Source organism: Gossypium arboreum, chromosome 6 (assembly GCF_025698485.1).
Source record: "Gossypium arboreum isolate Shixiya-1 chromosome 6, ASM2569848v2, whole genome shotgun sequence".
Classification (NCBI taxonomy): domain Eukaryota; kingdom Viridiplantae; phylum Streptophyta; class Magnoliopsida; order Malvales; family Malvaceae; genus Gossypium; species Gossypium arboreum.
In genome coordinates, this window is record NC_069075.1 from 125,796,105 (window position 1) to 125,817,392 (window position 21,288).

Below are 21,288 nucleotides of genomic sequence, written 5' to 3' on the forward strand. Positions count from 1 at the left end.
TTCGATGCACAAAACAAAGTTTTGAATTAAAGTATAATATTGTGGGATGAAGATAAGGTAGAGAATAATGTATAAAATTATATCCAGCTCCTTTCATCTAGATGTTTGAAAATGTATGCAAATACCAAAATGACTTTATGGGAGTAAATTCTTTAATGTGATGTTGCACCAAATAATAGTCTTTAAAAAGGCGTCAGCTCATATATAAACAAACAATACCAGACAATTTTTTTTCCTTCAAAATGAATCACCTTTTGGAAAAGGAACAGTAAGATAAGTTATGGAAACCAATCAATATAGTAAGCAAAAGTGAATAGGGGAAGAAGATGGTAGTATTAGAATGGTAGCCAACAAAGAATGATCAAATCTTGTAGTATACCTGCGAGTAGCTTCCTTCAATAAAGACTTGTTTGGATCCTTTCTATCCGTATAGCAGGTGCCATTTCTACTTGTTATGAGACAACTGGCAAACAGAGGATAATCCTACTTCCATCTCACCATGATGAAGTTTCCTTCTTTCCCGAATTAGTTCCTCTCTTTTTCATCAATTTGTTCAATGAATGTTAAAGTCTCTTTGAACAGGCTCAGGATCGTATAAAACAGGGAATAGATAGATGCACCAAAGGTCAATCTTTCAGGTCTAATGCTTGAATTAATGGTCTGCATCAAGTTGGTTTTATGTATGACAATGCTCCATATATAGCTATCTTGTTGCTAAATCTCCTTTTTGGTAGGACTAGGTCATGCAAAGAATCTTTGCTTTTGGAGTAAGTCCACAAACACTTCAGCCTGGAAACTTCAGAAGCTATTTGACAAGACCATGGTACCATAGGCGTCACATCAAAATAGGATAAGGTTTTAGCAACTTACAGGGTACCGTATAATGCAACATTGCTCACTCCCTTGGAGACCTGTCTGGAACTACAGGCAAGGATCCAAATGACCTAAGTGCAAAGTTGCTTTCGTTGAACAGTTTCAGCTAAACGACAAAAGAAAAAGGCACCACGTAAAAACAGGGAAGCATCATGCTACTTCTTACCAGGCTAATCAGGACACTTGAAACTGCTAGAATCTCTCTTTTGTTAGTCCATTCCCACAAAACATGCAAAGCATATGCCTTTTCACAAATGGAAACTTTTGCACAATTTAAACTTTATATAAAATAGTAAAGCTGATTGTATGATTGAACATATGCTACACATCAATCACCATTGAAGAAGTCTTCTAGGTTTCTGTGTTTCATAGTTTTCCTCCTATTTCTGTCATACACACTTAAATACATATTTAGCAGACCTCTACAATCTTATGCTTATTTGCTTTTCTCTATACAAGCAATAACAACAACAAAATGTTTTCAAGTAGCAGCAGTCAGCAAGCACGTGCTTCATGAAGCCTCCCACTTACATGTCCATATACACCAGAGACCTTGAATGATGCCAAAAGGCATGACAATCTTGCTATAATTGGCCTGGCCCTCACCATCCTCGGTACGATTACAAGCTCCTTACTAGTAATATCATCAAATGTGCTATGGTAACCTTCAAGATCGGCTTTTGTAATCATAACTGCATCTACTGAAGGAGAGTGTATAGTAGCCGGTTGTCGGTGCATGCTGTACTCCACAACTGCCTGCTCATAACCATTAACAAGCAAGGAATTAACAAGCGGGAATAGACAGACATAGTTCATTGTTGCCCGTAACTGGAAGAAATCTGGTGATTAGTTCTATTAGGAAATATAGATCTATTCTTAGTTCATATATAATACTGGTAAAATCTTGTTCCTTTTCCCGAGCAAACAGTAAATGGCAATGGAGACATGAGGTTTTATCTTTTGCAACAAGAGAATGATGCCAATTCATGCATAACCTACAACTGACTAACAGAAACAGAGACACTAGTGAAAATAAATAAAAGTCTTGCGGAGGGATACAGGCGAGAAACATACAGAAAACATGATTTCTAAGAAGGTTTCACACTCTGCAAATGATATCACCACAAAACTTACCTTCCACTGTGAGGGGGCAAGCAAAACTCGAGGTCTTCGAGTCCGAACATATTCGAGGGCACCAGCAGGTGTCATCTGCTTATGCTCTACCTGTCAGAGTTTTAAAACAAATTCAACCATTAAAATAACAATCAAATAAAAGATTAATTGACAACAGTGTGCCAACAAGCAGTATCCAATAGATAGACATTTACTAAGTAACAAAGCACAATGGTGGTACTCCTTCCTCGTCCAGCTTTACAATGTACATAGGTGGTTCTACCGCAAGATGCATTGTCTGCAGCCAAATTTGGGTGAGTGAGACGGCCACTAGACCACAGCGACTAACACAGGTAGTTGAAAGAAATATATTCTTACTATGAATGAAGTCCACAGCTCTACTAATATCTGAAACTGAAGGAGCAAACAAATAATCTCTTGTTGGAATTACAAGGTGATCAATTCCATAAGCCTGTCGATAAACCATAGAGCAATAAAAGTAAACATCTATACCCAATAAATAAAATTGGAAACCATTTACATGCTTAGTGAAGTCAAGCTATTTATGATGAATTTAAAAAAACCTCAGTTAAACATTTCAAAAGAAGAAAAGGTTACATGATATAAGGAAGTGGAAACCAGAGTTTCAAAGGGCTCATTGAGAGTGATGACCCCGCCAACGCCCAACTGCTTCAATCGTCGAACATCCTTGGGAAATGGAACTGCCCCCAGCAAAAGAAACTGAATAGAAGAGGAAAAGCAAAGAAAGTAAGAAATTTTAAAAGATCATGAAAGAAGTAGAAAAATTTAAGGATAAGATGAAAAGAGAAACCTGGTCAACTTCGTCCCACCATCTGAATTCGGATTGGATTTTGTTTCTGAAGACATTATACAAAAGGGTGGGGTAAAAGAGGATACGAGCACCGGCTCCGACTAGGAGTCGTTTGGCTTCGTCCACTCTGACTATCTGCAACTGCTTCGCGCCGTAATCGCCGTCTTCATTCTCCACGTCATCCAAATCCTCGATCTTCATCTCACGGCAACCCAATTTTCTTTTCTGCTCTTTAGATAGAACTGAAATTGGGTAAACTTGAACAAATAAAAAATAACTAGCAAGTATTGAGAGCTAATAGCATGAAATCAAACATCCCAATTTATTGGGAATTTGAGAAATATACGAGAGAGCGTCTATCTCACTTTGATGCGAATAATAATTTTTTTATTTTTATTTTTATTTTTAAAAAAGTCGATAGAAAAAACTATTATAAATTTGTTGGTTAAATTCTGCTGTTAATTCTTATGCTTTGTCAAATTTGTGAATTTAGTCCCTGTACTTAGTTTGATCAATTTTAATCTCTGTACTTTTCGAATTGGTCAATTTTAGTCTTGTCTCAAAAAATAGTTGTTAAATCCATTTGTTTAAATTCAATTACTAGTCCTATAATATGTGAACAATTATGGATTTAGTTCATATTCTCCAATTGGATCATTCTAAGTCCCTATGCTTTTCGATTTTTGAAATTTTAGTATTGACACAAATGACATTCGCTAATCCATTAATTTGAATTTTAGTGAGTAATTTGTGAAAATAACAAGTTGACATGGCATTACACATTTAATAACATGTTTACTACATTAGATTTTCGAAATACAAGAATATAACTTAATGAATTTAATAATTATTGTTTGGTTAGGATTGAAATTTTAATTTTAAAATGTATAGGGACTAAAATGACCAAATTAAAGTACAATGACAAAATCCACAACTTTCACAAAAGTATAAAGACTAGTACCAAATTTTAACCAAATTTGAGGAAATAATTTTGAAAAAAAAGAGGTAAACTTGAATCATTAATTAACTTATTTAGGTTTCCGAATTACTATTCTAGAAAAATTTTAATTTTTAACTTTCTTTATATATTTTTAGAATTCTTTTGAAACTTTTAAAATATAATTTGGAATTTTTTAGTAATTTTGGTGAGAAAAGACCAATTTACTCATTTTCAAACTTAATAGAGACCAAAAGGGTATTTACACCAACTTATTTTTCAAATTATTCAAATTATTTGAATTATAAAATTCAACTCAATTCAAACTTAAAACTCAAATAAATGGATTCGATTAACTCAAAATTTAAAATTTTTTAATTTTTTAAATTGAATTGAGTTTTGCTCACCCCTAATTAAAAAAGTTCTAATAGTAAATTGAACCTTCGGTTCATATTGGTCATTAATTTTTTTTTTCTTAAAGAAGTGTTTCTTAAAAACCTATAAATATATGGAATTTGATAAAAATGTACCGCATATTATGTTTTTATTAGGTGATATCGTTTGATAGTTTAAGATCATTTCTGGCCAAAAACAAAAGTGAAGACCAATTTGAGAATTTGGATATAGTTTAGGGGCTAATTTAATAATAAAACCAATTTGAAAAGAAATAACATGTATAAATTATAATGAATTATAAAAAGCCCTTTGAATTGCTTTAATATACACTTCATTTTGTTGTTTTAGTTCAGATCCTTCCGTATTCGACTCATATTAAATTTAAAATTCAATCCAATCCACAAGTTGCTTTTTGTATAAAAATAAGTACATTGAATTAAAAAGTAAATCGATTATTTTTATTAAAATTTCATTTATTTGTGTCGTTCAAAATTAATATAGTTTACAGAAAAACATGCAATAATACATGGTATATTATGTGTGCCTAATTACGATGTATATTAATTAATTTTAATAATATAAATAAATAAAATTTGTAACAGCAAAATTAATTAATTTCTTAATTTAATATACAATAATTAATTTAAGAAAATATAATCCAATCTAAACGTAGAACATATATTGTCATACAATTGGTGGGGTTGACTGATGAATCTTGAAGAATAGATAGGCTTCAGCTTCCTTTCAAAAGGGAAATAAATATTAGTATAGTGAAATTCATTTCTCATTAAAACCACATGCCTTCAAATTATGTTATGAAAATGATAACATCAACCCACTTGAGACAAACATAAGCCTTCAACTACCAACCCCATTCATGTTCATGTAATTACTACTCATGCTGCTAATTACCAAAACCCACTACTACAATTTATTTTTATTTTTACAACCTATTTTTAATTAAATTAGTGTCACAAATACTATAATAGTTAATTTTGGTATTATCGTAAATTATGAATTTAATATTTGTATTTTAATTCTTATATTTTTAATTTTAATTATGAAATAAAAGATAGCAATTAAATCCATTAAATTAATCTGTACTAGTAGTTTTATAATAATAAATTTAATATTTATTCTCTAATCTTAAAATTCTAGTCTAAAAAATTATTTAAAATCAAGTTAGAAATACATATAAACAAAAAAAAAAAAACAAAAATGAGGGAAGAGAGAGGAATGGAAATGGAGACAAGTAGACATGTAATAATGGTAGGTGATGCACGTTTTGTAGGAGAAGAATAGAACATTAGATTCATTGGGTTTGGTATTTTAGTTGAACTCATCTGTCTAACCATGCATGCATGCCTCAACTGCTCAACTCTATTACTATACCATCATTTAAAAATCGATGATTCATTGTATAAACAAAATTTAGTGGCCAAAAAGGGCAATTCTTCATCCCAAATATTTAAGATGGCCTAACCCAAATGAAGGTAAGTGGCCCATTCCAGTAATTCCCTGCTGTTTTCCTTAACTGGTCCATGCAATTCCCTTCCTATTAAGACTCTTTAATAATATTTTCAATTTATAACTTCTTTATTTATATATATAATAAAATTAATTTTAATTTTATAATATTAGAATTTATCATACCCATAACATAATGATATTTCAAATAATAAAATCACCAATAAATATTTATTATATAAAAATATTAATTAAAAATAAAATATATTTATAAATATAAAAATATATAATTACATATTTATTATTTTATTTATATAAACAAAAGAGTTTATTAATTAAAAATTTTGAAAATAATATTAAACATTCAACCATCTAACTAAAAAGTTGATGTGTCATGTTATTCTAACAAGAAGTGTTTTTGTTGTTTCTATCTTTAAAATCCACCTATTATCTAAATATGGAAAAAAAATGACTACTTTACTAAATATTTTATTTCAGGAAAAAAAATTTTAAAAGTAGCCATTCCCATTGTTTTACCAAACCCAACTGCCTTTTTCTTTTATTAATGATTAAACTAACTATATCCATAAGCAATAGATTCATTTAATATTAAACCTGCCAGCCATCGAACAACAATACATTCAAGCTGAACCTTTTCTATTCTTCATTTCGAGATTTTTAGAAATATGAATAATAATCCTAAAAACATTTAAAATAAAATTATATTAAGACATTAAAACAATAATTCATATCACTGGATTTTAATCTTTCATTCAACTTTAAAAAAAAAAATGGTAATATCAAATAATAAATGGAAATATTTGGTGTGAAACATTAAATGTGAATGATTAGATTAGTAATATCTATGTATTAATCCTCTGCAATGACCTAAATGCTTCTTGCACCCACCTTATTGAGCCATGTGCCGTAACTCCAATTAACCGCTTTCCACCAACAAGCATGTAAAGCTGCAGCCATCACCCATCTCCATTATTCAAATCCAGGCGACTTGAGTAAATGTGTTTCAAACAATTTGCTGCCACCTTATTGGTATTCTGGACTGGATGGTAATCTAAGCTACGCTCCTTTTATTTCTTTTCTAATTATCAATAGTAACAAAATAGTTGTTCATGTTTACATATCGAAAGTTAAAGTTTTTATATGTCAATTTTAAAAATTTTTACTATTAATTTGCTCATAATCAGAAAAAATAAAATTGAATAATTAGATGACCCAAAATAATACTAATAATTGAACAATTATTTTGTAATTTTTAATTTAGACGACAAAAAAATTTACTAATTAACTTACCCACGCCGCTGTTGTTATTACCAATATTTCAATAAATAGTGTTTTGTTTTTCCCTTTTTGGTTATTTGAGATTTGAATGTAAGCTAGCCATACAAAATGGAAACAAATGGTGCATGCATTTTGCTTTAGTCATTCACATTGACATGGAATTCTCCATTTTTCTTTCTTTGGATAAATGTTTGTGAACCACACTCCCACTCATCAGTCATCACACACGGAAGGGACCATTACATGTGAACTATTTTACATATGAATCCGGTCGTGTTTACTGGTTGGTTTGAGCCCAAACCTGAAAATGATGACCAAAATTGGTTCTATCTGTTTTGCATAATTTATTGATGGCGTTAAGCCTGTAGAACGCTCTGGCCTGTCTTACACTATAGGCATGGCCATGGATGTTGGCTAAGCAACTCATCATATTCATGAGCTCAGCGCAGCAACAGCCACCCTTTTCTGCAACATTAGTCTCTCAAGTCAACTTCTGCACAGGGAAAAAGTTACTCGTACAATACAATAGGTCCAACCCTATAACCAACCAACCACACATAAAAATAAATAAAGAAAGCATTCAAGAGAAATAAACCCCACCATGTACTCTCTTCAATGCAACACAGCCTCATTTGCACGACATTACAAGCAAACTAACCCCATCACAATAAGCATCTTACTGTCTTCAACATAGGGGGAAAAAATGGGGATGTTATGGCTCCTTGCTTTTATCCTTTGGCGGATAATTCCGACACAAGCAGCTATCACTGTGGGAGGTGGTGGTGTTGGCATTAATATCGGCAATGCTGGTGGTGGCGGTGCAGGTGTTTGGATTGGTGGAGGAATCAACAACGGCCCAACTCCATCAAGCCCTTCAGTGTCAAAGCTCACCACTGCTTACACTGCTCTTCAAGCATGGAAATCTGCAATCACAGATGACCCATTGGGGATTTTGAAGACTTGGGTTGGCTCAGATGTGTGTACTTATAAAGGGGTATTTTGTGCAGGCCCTGGACCATTTGTTGCAGGCATAGATCTCAACCATGCCAATCTGCAAGGCACTCTGGTTAAGGAACTCTCAGTCCTCACTGATATTTCAATCCTCCACCTTAACAGCAACAGGTTCTCAGGCACCGTTCCCGATACTTTCAAAGACCTTTCGTCACTTCAAGAGTTGGACATTAGTAACAATCGTTTCTCAGGTCCTTTCCCTGCTGTTACTTTATACATTCCCAATCTCGTTTACTTAGACCTTAGGTTCAACAGCTTCTCAGGACCAGTCCCTGAAGACCTATTCAACAAAAGACTTGATGCTATCTTCCTCAACAACAACCAGTTTGAAGGTGAACTTCCTCAAAATCTGGGTAATTCCCCAGCTTCTGTGATCAACTTGGCTAACAACAGATTCAGTGGGAACATCCCAGCTAGTTTTGGCATAGCCAGTTCCAAGTTGAAGGAGATTTTACTGCTTAACAACCAGTTAACAGGCTGCATTCCACAAGGTATTGGACTGTTCTCAGAGATGCAAGTTTTCGATGTGAGCCACAACTCACTGATGGGTCATTTGCCAGACACGGTATCTTGCCTGAGTGACATTGAGGTTCTGAATTTGGCACACAATAAACTATCCGGGGTACTCCCCGATTTGGTTTGTTCTTTAGGGAGCCTTGTGAATTTGAATGTAGCATACAATTTCTTCTCTGGGTTTAGCCAGGAATGTTCAAAGTTGTCGTTTAGGAAGGGAGGGTTTGATTTCTCGTTGAATTGTTTACCCGGGAGAGACATGCAGAGACCACAACCAGAGTGCTTGGTGATCCCTGGTGGGGGGTTGAGTTGTCTGAGAATTCCTTCTGCACAGCCTCTGGTTTGTGGGGCATTGCTTGGGAACTTGGAGGTTAATGTAACCTCAACATCTCCATGATCTCATCTCCTTACGTTACTAGTTTTTTAGTATAACAGGTTGGCCATAAATCCAAAGCAATGTTTTGCGCGCATTCAAACACTAATTCCATTTTTCACTCAGCAATTCAACGTTTATTCTGGTTTAAGATTATTATTTTCTGGTGTAGCGGCATCATGCTTCCAATTTTTTCCTTTTTCTTGTTTTGACAAAGATGATTTGAAAAGATTTTCAGGACAGGCAAAATCCATAGATCTGCAAGGCCCGCTTAGACTTGTAAGCCATCCAAGATTCTCAGAAAATAAAAGAAAAAAAAAAAAAACACTTGTTTAAGATAAACTAGTCATGAAATTTGCATGCTAGAAGTGAAGAATTACAACAAAAGGATTGCTTGTTTAGGCAATGTAATACATTGGATTTGGCAGCTTAAAGGAACGTTTAGCCACTGCAAAACCCAGCAAGTCACTCCATTGATCTCCAGAATTCCCATGAATCCTGTAACCTTCATTTACCAGAACTGATCTCCTCTCAGATTTGAATATGGTCGCTGGCGTCCCTCCATCTGAGGCTCCCCTGTACCATAACCAAAAATTTCATCACCCATTTCTTACCAAGTAATTTTGTTTAATTAAAAACTAGTCCTACGTAGTTTTCCATTGAAAAAGAACCAAAATAGGAACTGCTTGCTTGAAAACTAGACAGACCTCAAGATAAGCCCTTCCCAGCCAGTATACCCAGCTAACTCAAGATTTTTTCTGGTGTCATTCCTCTGATGTTCACTCCGGCCGGTAAGCACAAATATTTTGAACCCCATCTGCTTCAACCCATTATACAATTTCAAACTCGATGGTATAGCTGGGGCCTTGGCTTCTGCCACCCATTCATCCCAACAGCTCTCGTTAAAAATTTCTGATCTACATTCATCACAAGATAGCTAAGCAACTTCAACAAATGAACACAAGCATAAAAATTTAGGACAAAGTAAACAGATTAAGCAATTTCTTTAAACATGATTCACCGTGCTCGTGTTTTTGCACAATGAAGTGTCAAATGTTCAGGGGAATCCTTTGATTCCCTACACTGAACTTTGCACAAGCCATATGCACATTCAAAACTAGTAACTAGGATCATAGTATATTCAGATTCTTTCTCCAATGCCAAAACACAACCAAGTCGGATGAAATCATTTTCAAAAGCACCCAACACAGTTTAATCATCTATAACATGACAAATTGCCAATAGGCAAAAAGCTTAACTTAGATGTCAAATTTTCATTTTCGGCAAATGTTACCCAAAATCTTTCAAACCAAGGTTTTTGTTTTGTTTTGTTTTATCATGAACAAATCAATAATTGTTTAGTTTACAATACTGACGTTACAATAAGAAAATTCTAGCATAAGTAAAACCCCATATAAAGTTCTTATTTCAAACCAATGCATTGAAAATCATGAGAGAACGAAATTGCCAAGAAGGGTATTCAGTACAAATGCATAAGTATAAATAACATATTATATAATCTTTAAGTCTTAACTAATTTTTCTTTCAAAAAAAAAAAGTCTTAACTAATTTTAAATAATATCAAAGGATATTAAGTAGCAAAATCACTTTTTTAACCTCTAAATTTAGTCATTATATTCAAGAAAAAAGAATAGAGTATACAATAATTTTCAATTTCCTTACTCAAATATCAAATTTTAATAGGACAATGGTTGAGGTTACCTTAATAATCATAACTTAATGATCGCCTGATTCATAATCATATCAAAAGTTATCTTGCCAAGAAGAAGAGAGCATATCATGCATCCGATAGGGACTCTAGCATTATTTAATGTTAAAAATTTGCGACTGGTTTCCTCATTTATGGTTGACCAAGAAAGGCCATCTAACCTTCCAAGCCAAGACAAATCTGGGCGTGTGTTTTTTTTCTATACCATAAATCCTACCAAAAGCAAAGAAAACGCATTCATTCGAATCTTATCCGATTCATGGTGTTAAAAAAAAAAAAACGAGGACAGGGTTGACGTACATACCCGAACCCGTGATTTCTATACCATTAATCCTACCAAAAGCAAAGAAAGCGCATTCATTCAAATCTTATCCGATTCATGGTGTTCAAAAAAAACGAGGACAGGGTTGACGTACATACCCGAACCCGTGATTTCTATACCATTAATCCTACCAAAAGCAAAGAAAGCGCATTCATTCGAATCTTATCCGATTCATGGTGTTAAAAAAAAAGAGGGCAGGGTTGACGTACATACCCGAACCCGTGATCCCGATAGTAGGGTAAATTGGTCAACAAAGTCTCGTCGACGTCGAAGACCCAGGCGTCTTTACCGTCGGATGCGATCTGGACGGTGGAAGCGTAAGCGAGGGAGTAATTAGCGACGACCTCGCAGTCGGAAGCGTAGCGTTGACCGGTCATATAAGCTCTGACGAAAGGAACGCAGCGGGAGGGGATTGCGGCCCAACTTCCTGCGTTATTGGTCTCGACGGCTAACTGCCAGCTGGCACAGTAAAGGTCGTCGTCAATGTTGGATCGAGGAACGCTCGTTGCCGTTGTCGGGAGGCGGATATTGGGTTCAAAAGAAGCCGAAGATTCGAGAACGGAGGCGGTGACGAGGAGTAAGAATAGGAAGGTTAGGGGCTGAGACGCCATTGGAAGTTGAATTCAGTATTTGAGGAGGGAGAGTGTTTTTTTTTCTTTTTCGTTACCTCTCCCAAGCAGTGGCTCATTGATTGTGAGAAAAAGTTCCTATAATTTATTGTGAAAACTGTTGGTTCTCTTCACATTTTAACCATTCATTTTTGGGTTAATAGTTTCCACATGAGTTTCTCCAAATTTACATAATTAGTAATTTGAATTTTTTTAGAATTCACTGTTTTTTGAATTTGTATTTCCATCACCTAAGTTTGTATTTACCGTTAATTTATACTCATATGACACTGATAATTAATTTGTTAGTGACATGTGATAATTTTCTAGTATGTCATGTGATAAATAAATTTAAAATTTTAAAATAACTTTAAAATATATATAAATTAATAAAAATATTTTTTACAATAAGAATGAACTTAGACAAAAAAATTATACTCTTTTTATTAATTAATCTATTTTAAATTTTTAATTGATACTCGTCACATGACGTATTGAGAAATTATTATATGTCACTATTAGATTGACCATTAGTGTCACATCAGTATAAACTAATGGTATTAATGTGAAAGTATCAACTTGAGTGATAAAATATAAGTTCAAGTATCAACTAGGTACTTATGGACAAGTTTAGGGAGCAAACTACATATTAACCCTTCATTGTCCAATCATTGTTTAGAATTTGTATTTATGGTAAGGTTAAAATATGCTATTAGTCCCTATACTTGTATAAAATTTAGAATTTAGTCCCAATACTTTAAAAGTTAAAATTCAATATTATTGCCATTGATAGTTTCTGTCAAAAATTATCAATTTATCATGTTTATTTTCCAATCAATCATATGTTATGTCATGTAATTATAGTTTAGTAAAAAATTCAAGTTGACAAAATTTTGATTGAAATACTTATTATTTTAGTGATTGGGTTGATATTTTAAAATGAAAAAGATAAAAAGATTTAATTTTCAACTTTTTAAGTATAAAGATTAAAATTTAAAATTGATCAAATTAGGCATATTTTGTGCTGAGTTTAATAAATTATGATGTGGTGTGACGAGTGGTATCATTGGCCAACTTTCCCTTTCGTGATTTCTATATGAAGCATAACAAATAATAATTTGAAACGATCCTAGGCTATTAAGATTGAAACAATAGCTTCCGTAAATGCAAAAGCAACCTAGACACTATTGATTGATATTGAAAGTTTTTCAGAGTTAGGTTTGCAGTTCATCTATCAAATAAATTAGTAAAAATTCATAAGAAATTTAAAAAATATAAATTCAATCGATTTGTCTCAATTTACAATCAATTAATTTAATGCTTTTTTTAATTAATACATCATTCAAACAGTCATGTTAATATTAAATTTATCCATGGATGATATGAACTTGAAATATAAAATTAATATTTTATCCAAATATAACAAAATGCATTGTTGTGGGTGGTCATTAGTTTAACACAAATATTGTTGAGGACCTCATGGATGGGCGTCTAAAAAGAGAAACGCTATTAAAATCTCGATTTAGAAAGGAAATCAACCGTACAATTAATAGAGGCAGGGGTGCGGCTATTGTAAGGTTTTTACCAATTTTGTCGTTCTGAATTTAATTATAAAAAATAAATTAAAAATTCCAAATATATAATAATAGAAACATGAATATTCGTTTCATAAATTATAATAACCAAATTAAATATCTAAATTAACTTAATATTTTAAGAGTTGGAAGAATTATTGATTGGGTAATCACAACCTTGGCTTTTACCCAAACATCTCCCATATATTTCTACTTTCTCAATTGCTCACATAATAAATATTTTTTTCTTGCTTATTTTCAGTCATTTTACCTAAAAAGCCTGTTTTTAAACATTAATAATAGAACTAGGCCGTTTATTAGGTTATTTACCAGATTAAGCTATTTTCCCTGAAAACGCTTTGATGTCAGCGCGCTTTAGTGTCTACGTCAGCAAAACGCTCCCCCGGAGAAACGTTTTGCCAGTGTAACGGTCAAAAATTTAACCGTTGGCTTCCAACGGTCCAAAAATATATATAAAAAGGCCCCCCAAATCATTTTTTCACACAAATCTCTCACAATTTCTATAATTCTCTCAAAATTTCTTTCCCTTCATTTATTTTTCACACAATTCTCTCATAATTCTCAACATTCTTTCAATATTCCCTTCAAAAATCTATCAAATTTCATTGAAATTTTCTCAAAATTCTATCAAAATTCTTTGTTTAAATTTTTTTTGAATTTAATTTTTTTAAGTTAAAAAAATCCAATCTTGTTAGCAATAGCCGGAGAATTAATCCATCTCGATAATAAGCACATCTCCATTGATCAAATGACAATGGTAAGTGATAATTTTAAAATTTCAATACTATTCGATATTTTTTAATTTATGTAAATTTAATTAAATTTGCAATACTATTTGATATTTTATTCATTTATGCAATTATAATTAAAATTTCAATCTTGCTTGATTTGTTTTTCATTTATGATGTTTGCATTAATTAATTAATGCAATTTTAATTAATTTTTGTTTTATAAATTTTTATAATAGTTTGTAGATTAGGTGTTGCAATGCTACATCCGTAATATGTTTGGTCCATCATTGCCGTTGATCGAGAATTACTTGCGGGAAGCAGGATTTTGGCACGTGGCCACGATAGACCGGGGATGCAAGTTGGACCCGAAACTAATCAGTACGTTGATAGAAAGGTGGAGACCCGAGATGCACACTTTTCATCTTCCATGCGGAGAGTGTACTATCACTGTGGAAGACGTGGATTTGCAATTGGGATTGCTGGTGGACGGGTACGCAGTCATCGAGTCCGCATCATCTACTGATTGGGGAGTCGTATGCTACGAGCTTTTAGGTGTTATACCGGATAATATTAACGAAAGTCGGATCGAGATAGGCTGGTTACGAGACACATTCCCAGAGCTAAATAATGATTCGACTGAACTCGAAAGAATACGATATGCTCGGGAATACATTCTTGAGATGATTGGAGGTTATCTGATGCCGGACTTGTCACGAAACCTCGTACATCTGATATGGCTGCTGAAACTCGTAGATTTTAGAGCATCTGGCGAATTGAGTTAGTCTGTTGTGCTGGCAACATTGTACAAGGAAATATGCGAGGCGATGCGACCGAACAAAACCAAAATAGGAGGTTGCCTATCACTACTGCAATCATGGGCACGGTTTCGCTTTCCATTTTTACGTCCTCGAGTAGACCACCCATATACATTTCCACTCATAACTAGGTAAATTTTATATTAGATTTTACAATTATTACGTAGATTTAGAATATAATTGTATGCTAAAAATTTATTTAATTAGGTGGAACCATTCGACGAGTTATGTCGGAATACCTACCTCTCTCGAAGATATACGACTTCTATTAGACCAACGATCGGAAGCACAAGTAAGTATTAAATAAAATATATATACATAATAAAATAGTCGTTTCGTATTTAGTATTTAGTATTATGTATTATGTATATAAGTAATATTTTTATCATGTTCATATAGTTTCAATAGACACCGTACGATGATCCGGTAATTCGGGCAATAATTCCTGATGAATTCTTTCAAAATTCAAATGTTTGGCATGTGAAGGTCCTATTGGTGAACTATGCTACCGGGAGATGCACCAGTCAAATAGAGTATTGCAGAAATTTAGATTCTGAAAACAGATTCCCGTGACACCCGAGGTGTTTGATGATGAGCACAAAGTCGACTTACAACAACTGCATACGGATTGACCAAGATTCTAGTCACATTATATCGAAATGTGGGAAATCAGTATGATTATATACCTATTCGGGAAATGATCATCGTTTCAGAGTTAGCATACGTACCGGAATACATGCCATGTTTAGGATCCATGGCAAGCCATATTTATTGTCGGAAGAGGAGAGGCGATGACAAATTCGTGCCCAAAGAGAACGACAGGGCCCTTTAAATCCAAGAAGAAGGGATGACGACACAGACCTATCAATAGTGCCCACACAATCACTAGGCCCAACAGTTCAACTGATGACACCCATATCACAGCCTTTTCAGATTATGCTAGGTGCTTATCCTAGCCCTTATATGTATCCTAACCCTTATATGTTTCCTTTTCCTAGTCCTATGGCAGGTTGGAATCCATGGCCCGATCCATCTTCGTTCTCGATTTCTTCGAGTCAACCGCCGATTTATAGGCCGCCGTCGCATGAAGGATCGCAGGAGGCACCATCGGGAAGCTCTTCTTTCTACTAATCCCCATCACCTTATAGGATTCAAACACCTCCGCCATGGGTGATGTAAACATCGCTGCAGTCATTATTCTATCAATGTGGGTCACCCTCCTAACACACACAACCAGATCCTCTACCGAAGGAACCATAACCCCCGCCAGAAGCTGATCTAAGGAGGAATCCAGCATAGACCAGTCGACGACCCTCATGTGGCACTAATTTCGACCGCCACGGACATTAATTTTTTTTTAATATATTTGTACAAACTTTTTTACATTGTTTCATTTAATAAAATAAAAGTTCTTTTGAATAAGACAATTGTAATACAATATAGTTTCATTTAATAAAATATAAATAATGCAACATAGTTTTTTATGACAACTATCAACTATTTCGATTTGGACATGATCTACTTGTATGGCCTGGGTTCTTACACCATCCACACAACTTCTGTTGATTGGTTGTTTCTCGAATATCCATATTGGTACGTATTCTAGTCGAGCAAGGTCGACCGTTTGGTTTGCGATGCAATTCTCTCTCCAGTAACAGCTTAAACAGAGCAAACGATACAGGCAGCCACTTACGTTCATCTAGGATAGGTGGGAATACGTGTCTCCACACGTTGTATATGGTTTTTAGTTTGTACACTTCTTCGACGTAGCTCATGGGATCTAGACGGAGATCTTGACAAGCTGTAATTACATAAGCGTATGGATAATAAAGTGCGTCAAACTACCCATAGTCGCAAGTCCTATTTTTCAAGTGTACACGATTGCCCGTCAATAATACCTTCATGCGGTTTGTCAAACTCCGTCACACGAAACCATAGGTTATCTCGATCGTGACAGACTGTGTGCATGGTGTTCACCCGCGCCTTCGCCTTGTTAATTTCTTACAATACTTTAGCGTACCATACATGGCTTCCTTGCATTTGGCCTTTATAACTTATTGCTCGCTTTAGAAATAGTGTCGTTAAACAAAAATATGTCTCTCAAACAACTGATGTTATCGGCAAATGATGTGTTCCTTTTAAAATAGAATTTATGCATTCAGCTAGGTTTGAGGTCATATGACCATATCGTAAGCTGCCGTCGTATACTTGTGTCCACTGTTCGAAAGGTATGTTACAAAAGTAGTGTAACACCCCTAACTCGTAACTGACATCGGATTAGGGTTACGAGGCATTACCAGACAGACAGTACATTTTAAACCAATTCAGAATCACAGATATCATATAACATCATTTCATAAGCAATCATCTCCTAAGATGGTCTATGAGACCTAAAATGTACTTTTAGGAAACATTCGGGACTAAACCGAACACATTCATAAAGTTCAGAACTTTTAAAAATTTTTAATTCTATAGAGGTCACACGCCCGTGTGACCAGGCCGTGTGCCCCACACGAGCATCAGACACGCCCATGTGAACAAACCGTTCCAAAATAGAGCTTATATACTAACTTATTCCTATGGCCAACAGACACACCCGTGTGCCACAGCCATGTGATTCTTAGCTAGCTATTGACTTAAGCCTACGGCCAACAAACAGGCCCGTGTGCTATGGTCGGTGGCACAATGCAGGCTTGGTTTAAGCCAATTTGCCACCCCTTTATGGGTCATTCCTACAAGCCAAATTAAACAACATTTATACAAAATATTCAGCCAATTCATGCTTAAAACATGCTTCATTACAACTATTTCATCATCATTCAACAACTCATTCAAACCATACTAGAACTTAACACAAACATACCATTTGATAGCCAACTTTCATTGCATAACCTATATTTACAATTCAAAACTTAATACTTAAACCTTCTAGCCTATACATGCCATACTTTAAAATATGTACACTTTCAAAAGTACCAAAATGAGATCGATAGTGTGGTGACAATCCTCGACTATCCCCGAGCCTTCAGTAGCTACGATAACTGTAAAACAGACAGTAAACACACAGAGTAAGCTACAAAGAGCTTAGTAAGCCAAATACAATTGGTCTAACTACTAAAGCATATAAATACAATTCACCCATATAGATTCATAACCATTTCATAGAATAATTCATAAACTTAACCATGCTCCTTTGTTTACATATATGTCATGCTTCATTTCCATACATATTTCACAGAGACAAAGTTTTTCATATTCAGAAATTTAGTACGATACAAATGTAACTGTATAGGTTATACATTTCATATACTCAATATCAGATTTCATACGCTATCATCAGACGGGTCAGAAACGATATAGATGCTTATAAACAAGTGCAATGCTTACGTCCTAGACGTGGTCTTACATATAATTCAATATTGATGCCTCTGTCCCAGACAGGGTCTTACACGAAATCAGATACGATGCCGATGTCCCAGACATGGTCTTATACGTAAATCTCAATTGAAGCCTGTGTCCTAGACACGGTCTTACACGATGTCTCAGACATATGTCAACTTTTCTTAGAAACATACAGAGCTTTTCAGATACTAGCATATTATCTTACTTTACTCCAAATATATTCATCCGACACTCAAGGCCATCCAATACAGATTACAGTTTATATGAGTAGAATTTATTTCAATTAACACGTAATTGTAATTTGGCTTACCTCGGACGGATTTTGGATAAAACGAGTCAACTATTCAACTATTTTGGACTTTCCCCGGTCTAAATCGATTTTCTTTTTTCTTGATCTAATACAATACAAATTCAACCATTCAATCATTCATTTCATTCAATATAATCCATATACACATATTTAGGGCACTTTGCATTTTAGCCCTTATATTTTCACACTTTGACAATTTAGTCTATTTTTCATAAAATCACAAATATGCAAAATTTCTTTGCAACAACGGCTAGCCGAATTTTCATGGCTTCTATATAAGCCCAAACAACATGTTGAATTTACAATTTAGTCCTTAAAAACCTCATTTTCAAAATTTAACCCAAATAGCTCAATTTCATAAAAAACTCAAAGACAAAACTTATGAACCATCTACCAAGCCTTCATAATTCATTCAAAAACATCACAAAACTCATGATATCAATAATGGCATTTCATGAAATCTTTAATAGAAACAAAAATTCAGGCATGGGTTTTGAAGAACACGAAGCAACAATTACAGAAAACGTAGAAATTATCAAAAACCGAACAAATTTCATACCTCAATTTAGCTACCATAGTGCCGAATGTACAAAAGCTTCAAACCCTTCTTTCTTTGGCTGATTTTCGGCTAATATGCATGATAATAAGCCACCTTTTTGTTTTCATTTTATTATAATAAGCATTATAATCACCTTTTACCATTTTGCCCTTAATGATATAACATTAAATTCACCAACTACATGACCATTTTTGTCCACCATTAAAACAAATGGTAAATTTGACATGCAAGGACTTTTATTTTAAAAGCCAAGCCAAATAGGTGCTTTAGCATCTAGCACTCAACTTTTACACTTTACGCGATTTAATCCTTTTTCATAATTAAGCACAGAAACAGACAAATTAACTCACAGAAATTTCACAGATGTAAATTCACATATCACAGATATAGAAAATAATACTAAAATATTTTTCAGACTTGGATTTTTTGTGCCGAAACCACTATTCCGACTAGGGTCAAAACTAGACTGTTACAGGTAGTCTGCGCCTTCTCCGTTTACTGAACGCAAAACCGCCAACATCTCATGAAAATGGTCCTTACTTATCTTATACCCTGCCAATATAAGTTGATAGCAAAAATTACATATCACTTTTCCATTTAAAATAAATTCAATATTACAAACGAAATTATATTAATAGATATTAAATACTCATGTTGGTCACTTATCGTTTTTCACTTGTAAATCGAAATTGCCCGTAGTAGTTGAACGCAACGTGGCTTAGGCAATACTGATGGTGTGTGAGATGCCACAAGCTTCCTGTCGCTCAATTGCGGCTAATATTCACGTGCCCCGATCCGATATGACGCAGATATTATGTTAGGGGCAAACATGCCTCCTTAACCTAGAAAGAAAGAAATCTCAGTCATCAGCTGACTTCCCCGGTGTTATTGCAAACACAATTGGAAGGATTCTTTCACTATCATCCTGTGTCACAGCTAGCAATAGCCGATGGGTATATCTACCATACATAAAGGTACCGTCAATTTGTATCAATGGCTTTTAATATAGAAATACGTCTCGGCATTACTTAAAGCTCCAGAATAGACGCTTAAATACTTGGCATCCACGGAGCAATCGATCGTTGTAGTACGTAGGTTTCATTTCAAGGTCTGTTACGCAACCTGGGACATATCTCTCTAGTACGTGACACCACTGCCACACTTCATTATATGAAGCGTCTCACCCACCATGCATCTTTTCCAATGCCTTCTGCTTAGCTATCCAAGCCTTGTGGTAAGAGAGCATGTACCTCAACTGGCTATGAATATTAGCAATTAAGATCGACATTGAAATTCTGTGATTCGCCTTCACCGTTAATAGTATTAAGGTAGCTAACATATCTGAATCCATCTTGGGATGATCTTCTGAAACACCTGTCAACGAAGTATGTTAAAAAATACAACAGCATGTAATAACAGTACTATTAAAAAACTCTAAACAGTTAGTGATACTGTACTAGTAACACATGTATATAGACATTTGTACTTTTTTATCTCCTACAAGCCTGTCTTTTTCCTCAACGAGGCCATGATTTTCCATAAACATGTACTGTCTTGCACTGCACACTTGACCTCAAACTTATCGAATTTGGATTTAACCACTTTGTAGTTAACCCCGTTCATGATGCTATGTTGTTTTAATGTACCAAGAAAACTATCTTTATTAGAAAACTCCTTACCAACTTCCAAATCACCGAATCTAATGAGGAACTTGTATGGTCACACCTTATGTGTAGTAGATCTGGAAACTCCAACGCATCATCTTGAGATAGATCGACATTATGCATGTAGGCTGGAGGCGAGTACGTCCTGAATCGTGAATCTTCTTCTTCATTATCTGAACCCCCTTCAACATCTTCAGGTATGGTTAGAACAGGCTCTGGTTCAGAAAATAATGCAACTTCTGCACCATCGAGGCCGGCCTCTCGAGGTGGATTTGCATCGGACTCATCTCTGACCCATCATCATGTTCAACGTACAAGGTCCCCTTGCCGGTGGACGTCGTAGGGAGTACATCATCCTTCCTTATGGACATTTCACAACGTCTTTAATCAGATGTGGATTGCCAACCACTAGAAGTTGATGTCATTCCCCAGTACGTATTTCCAGCATCAAATATCGACCCATTGAGGTACATGTCTCATCCACTTACGGAGTGTCCTGCAGGGGTTAGGTATTCCATACTGCTACTAAATACGGGCGCTTCAATGTTTTGTCACCCACTAACGGAGTGTCGAGCAAGGTCGTGTATTCCTCTTTACCAGCAGTAAATGTTGAAGCTGCAAATGCATCATTTGGCAATGAAAATTGTACATATAACTCAAGATAGGGTGATCCACTAGCGAGATGAGTCTGCACCATTGCCTCCAAGCTACAAGTGCCTTTGATGTTGAATGAGTCATA

At 34.6% G+C, this 21,288-nt stretch overlaps 3 protein-coding genes across 3 annotated transcripts; 1 reads left to right on the forward strand and 2 right to left on the reverse strand.

The window, feature by feature from the left end:
* Positions 1-1,135: 1,135 nt before the first annotated feature.
* On the reverse strand, positions 1,136-3,219 carry LOC108484459 (phosphatidylglycerophosphate phosphatase PTPMT2-like). The gene is made up of 6 exons (XM_017788251.2): positions 2,819-3,219; positions 2,605-2,727; positions 2,365-2,458; positions 2,202-2,284; positions 2,008-2,097; positions 1,136-1,629 (listed from the first exon to the last, which is right to left on the reverse strand). Exons 1-6 carry the CDS (start codon positions 3,017-3,019, stop codon positions 1,369-1,371), a joined length of 852 nt encoding a protein of 283 aa, XP_017643740.1. The 5' UTR covers positions 3,020-3,219; the 3' UTR covers positions 1,136-1,368.
* Positions 3,220-7,196: 3,977 nt separating this feature from the next.
* LOC108484263 (leucine-rich repeat extensin-like protein 4) lies at positions 7,197-9,383 on the forward strand. The gene has a single exon (XM_017787986.2). It carries the CDS (start codon positions 7,621-7,623, stop codon positions 8,836-8,838), a length of 1,218 nt encoding a protein of 405 aa, XP_017643475.1. The 5' UTR covers positions 7,197-7,620; the 3' UTR covers positions 8,839-9,383.
* LOC108484264 (acid phosphatase 1) lies at positions 9,143-11,584 on the reverse strand. Its single transcript, XM_017787987.2, has 3 exons — positions 11,079-11,584; positions 9,522-9,731; positions 9,143-9,390 (listed from the first exon to the last, which is right to left on the reverse strand). Exons 1-3 carry the CDS (start codon positions 11,474-11,476, stop codon positions 9,213-9,215), a joined length of 786 nt encoding a protein of 261 aa, XP_017643476.1. The 5' UTR covers positions 11,477-11,584; the 3' UTR covers positions 9,143-9,212.
* Positions 11,585-21,288: the final 9,704 nt, after the last annotated feature.

What these genes read in the sequence shown, in the direction of transcription:
- LOC108484264 (XM_017787987.2), bottom strand. Translation starts at nt 11,476, where the DNA reads ATGGCGTCTCAGCCCCTAACCTTCCTATTCTTACTCCTCGTCACCGCC. An exon ending in TATCGGGATCACGGGTTCGG is followed by an intron (nt 9,732 to 11,078) that starts GTATGTACGTCA and finishes TGATGAATGTAG; the next exon opens with ATCAGAAATTTTTAACGAGA. An exon ending in TGGGAAGGGCTTATCTTGAG is followed by an intron (nt 9,391 to 9,521) that starts GTCTGTCTAGTT and finishes GTTATGGTACAG; the next exon opens with GGGAGCCTCAGATGGAGGGA.
- LOC108484263 (XM_017787986.2), top strand. Translation starts at nt 7,621, where the DNA reads ATGGGGATGTTATGGCTCCTTGCTTTTATCCTTTGGCGGATAATTCCG.
- LOC108484459 (XM_017788251.2), bottom strand. Translation starts at nt 3,019, where the DNA reads ATGAAGATCGAGGATTTGGATGACGTGGAGAATGAAGACGGCGATTAC. An exon ending in CCATTGTGCTTTGTTACTTA is followed by an intron (nt 2,098 to 2,201) that starts GTAAATGTCTAT and finishes AAACTCTGACAG; the next exon opens with GTAGAGCATAAGCAGATGAC. An exon ending in TTGCCCCCTCACAGTGGAAG is followed by an intron (nt 1,630 to 2,007) that starts GTAAGTTTTGTG and finishes GGTTATGAGCAG; the next exon opens with GCAGTTGTGGAGTACAGCAT.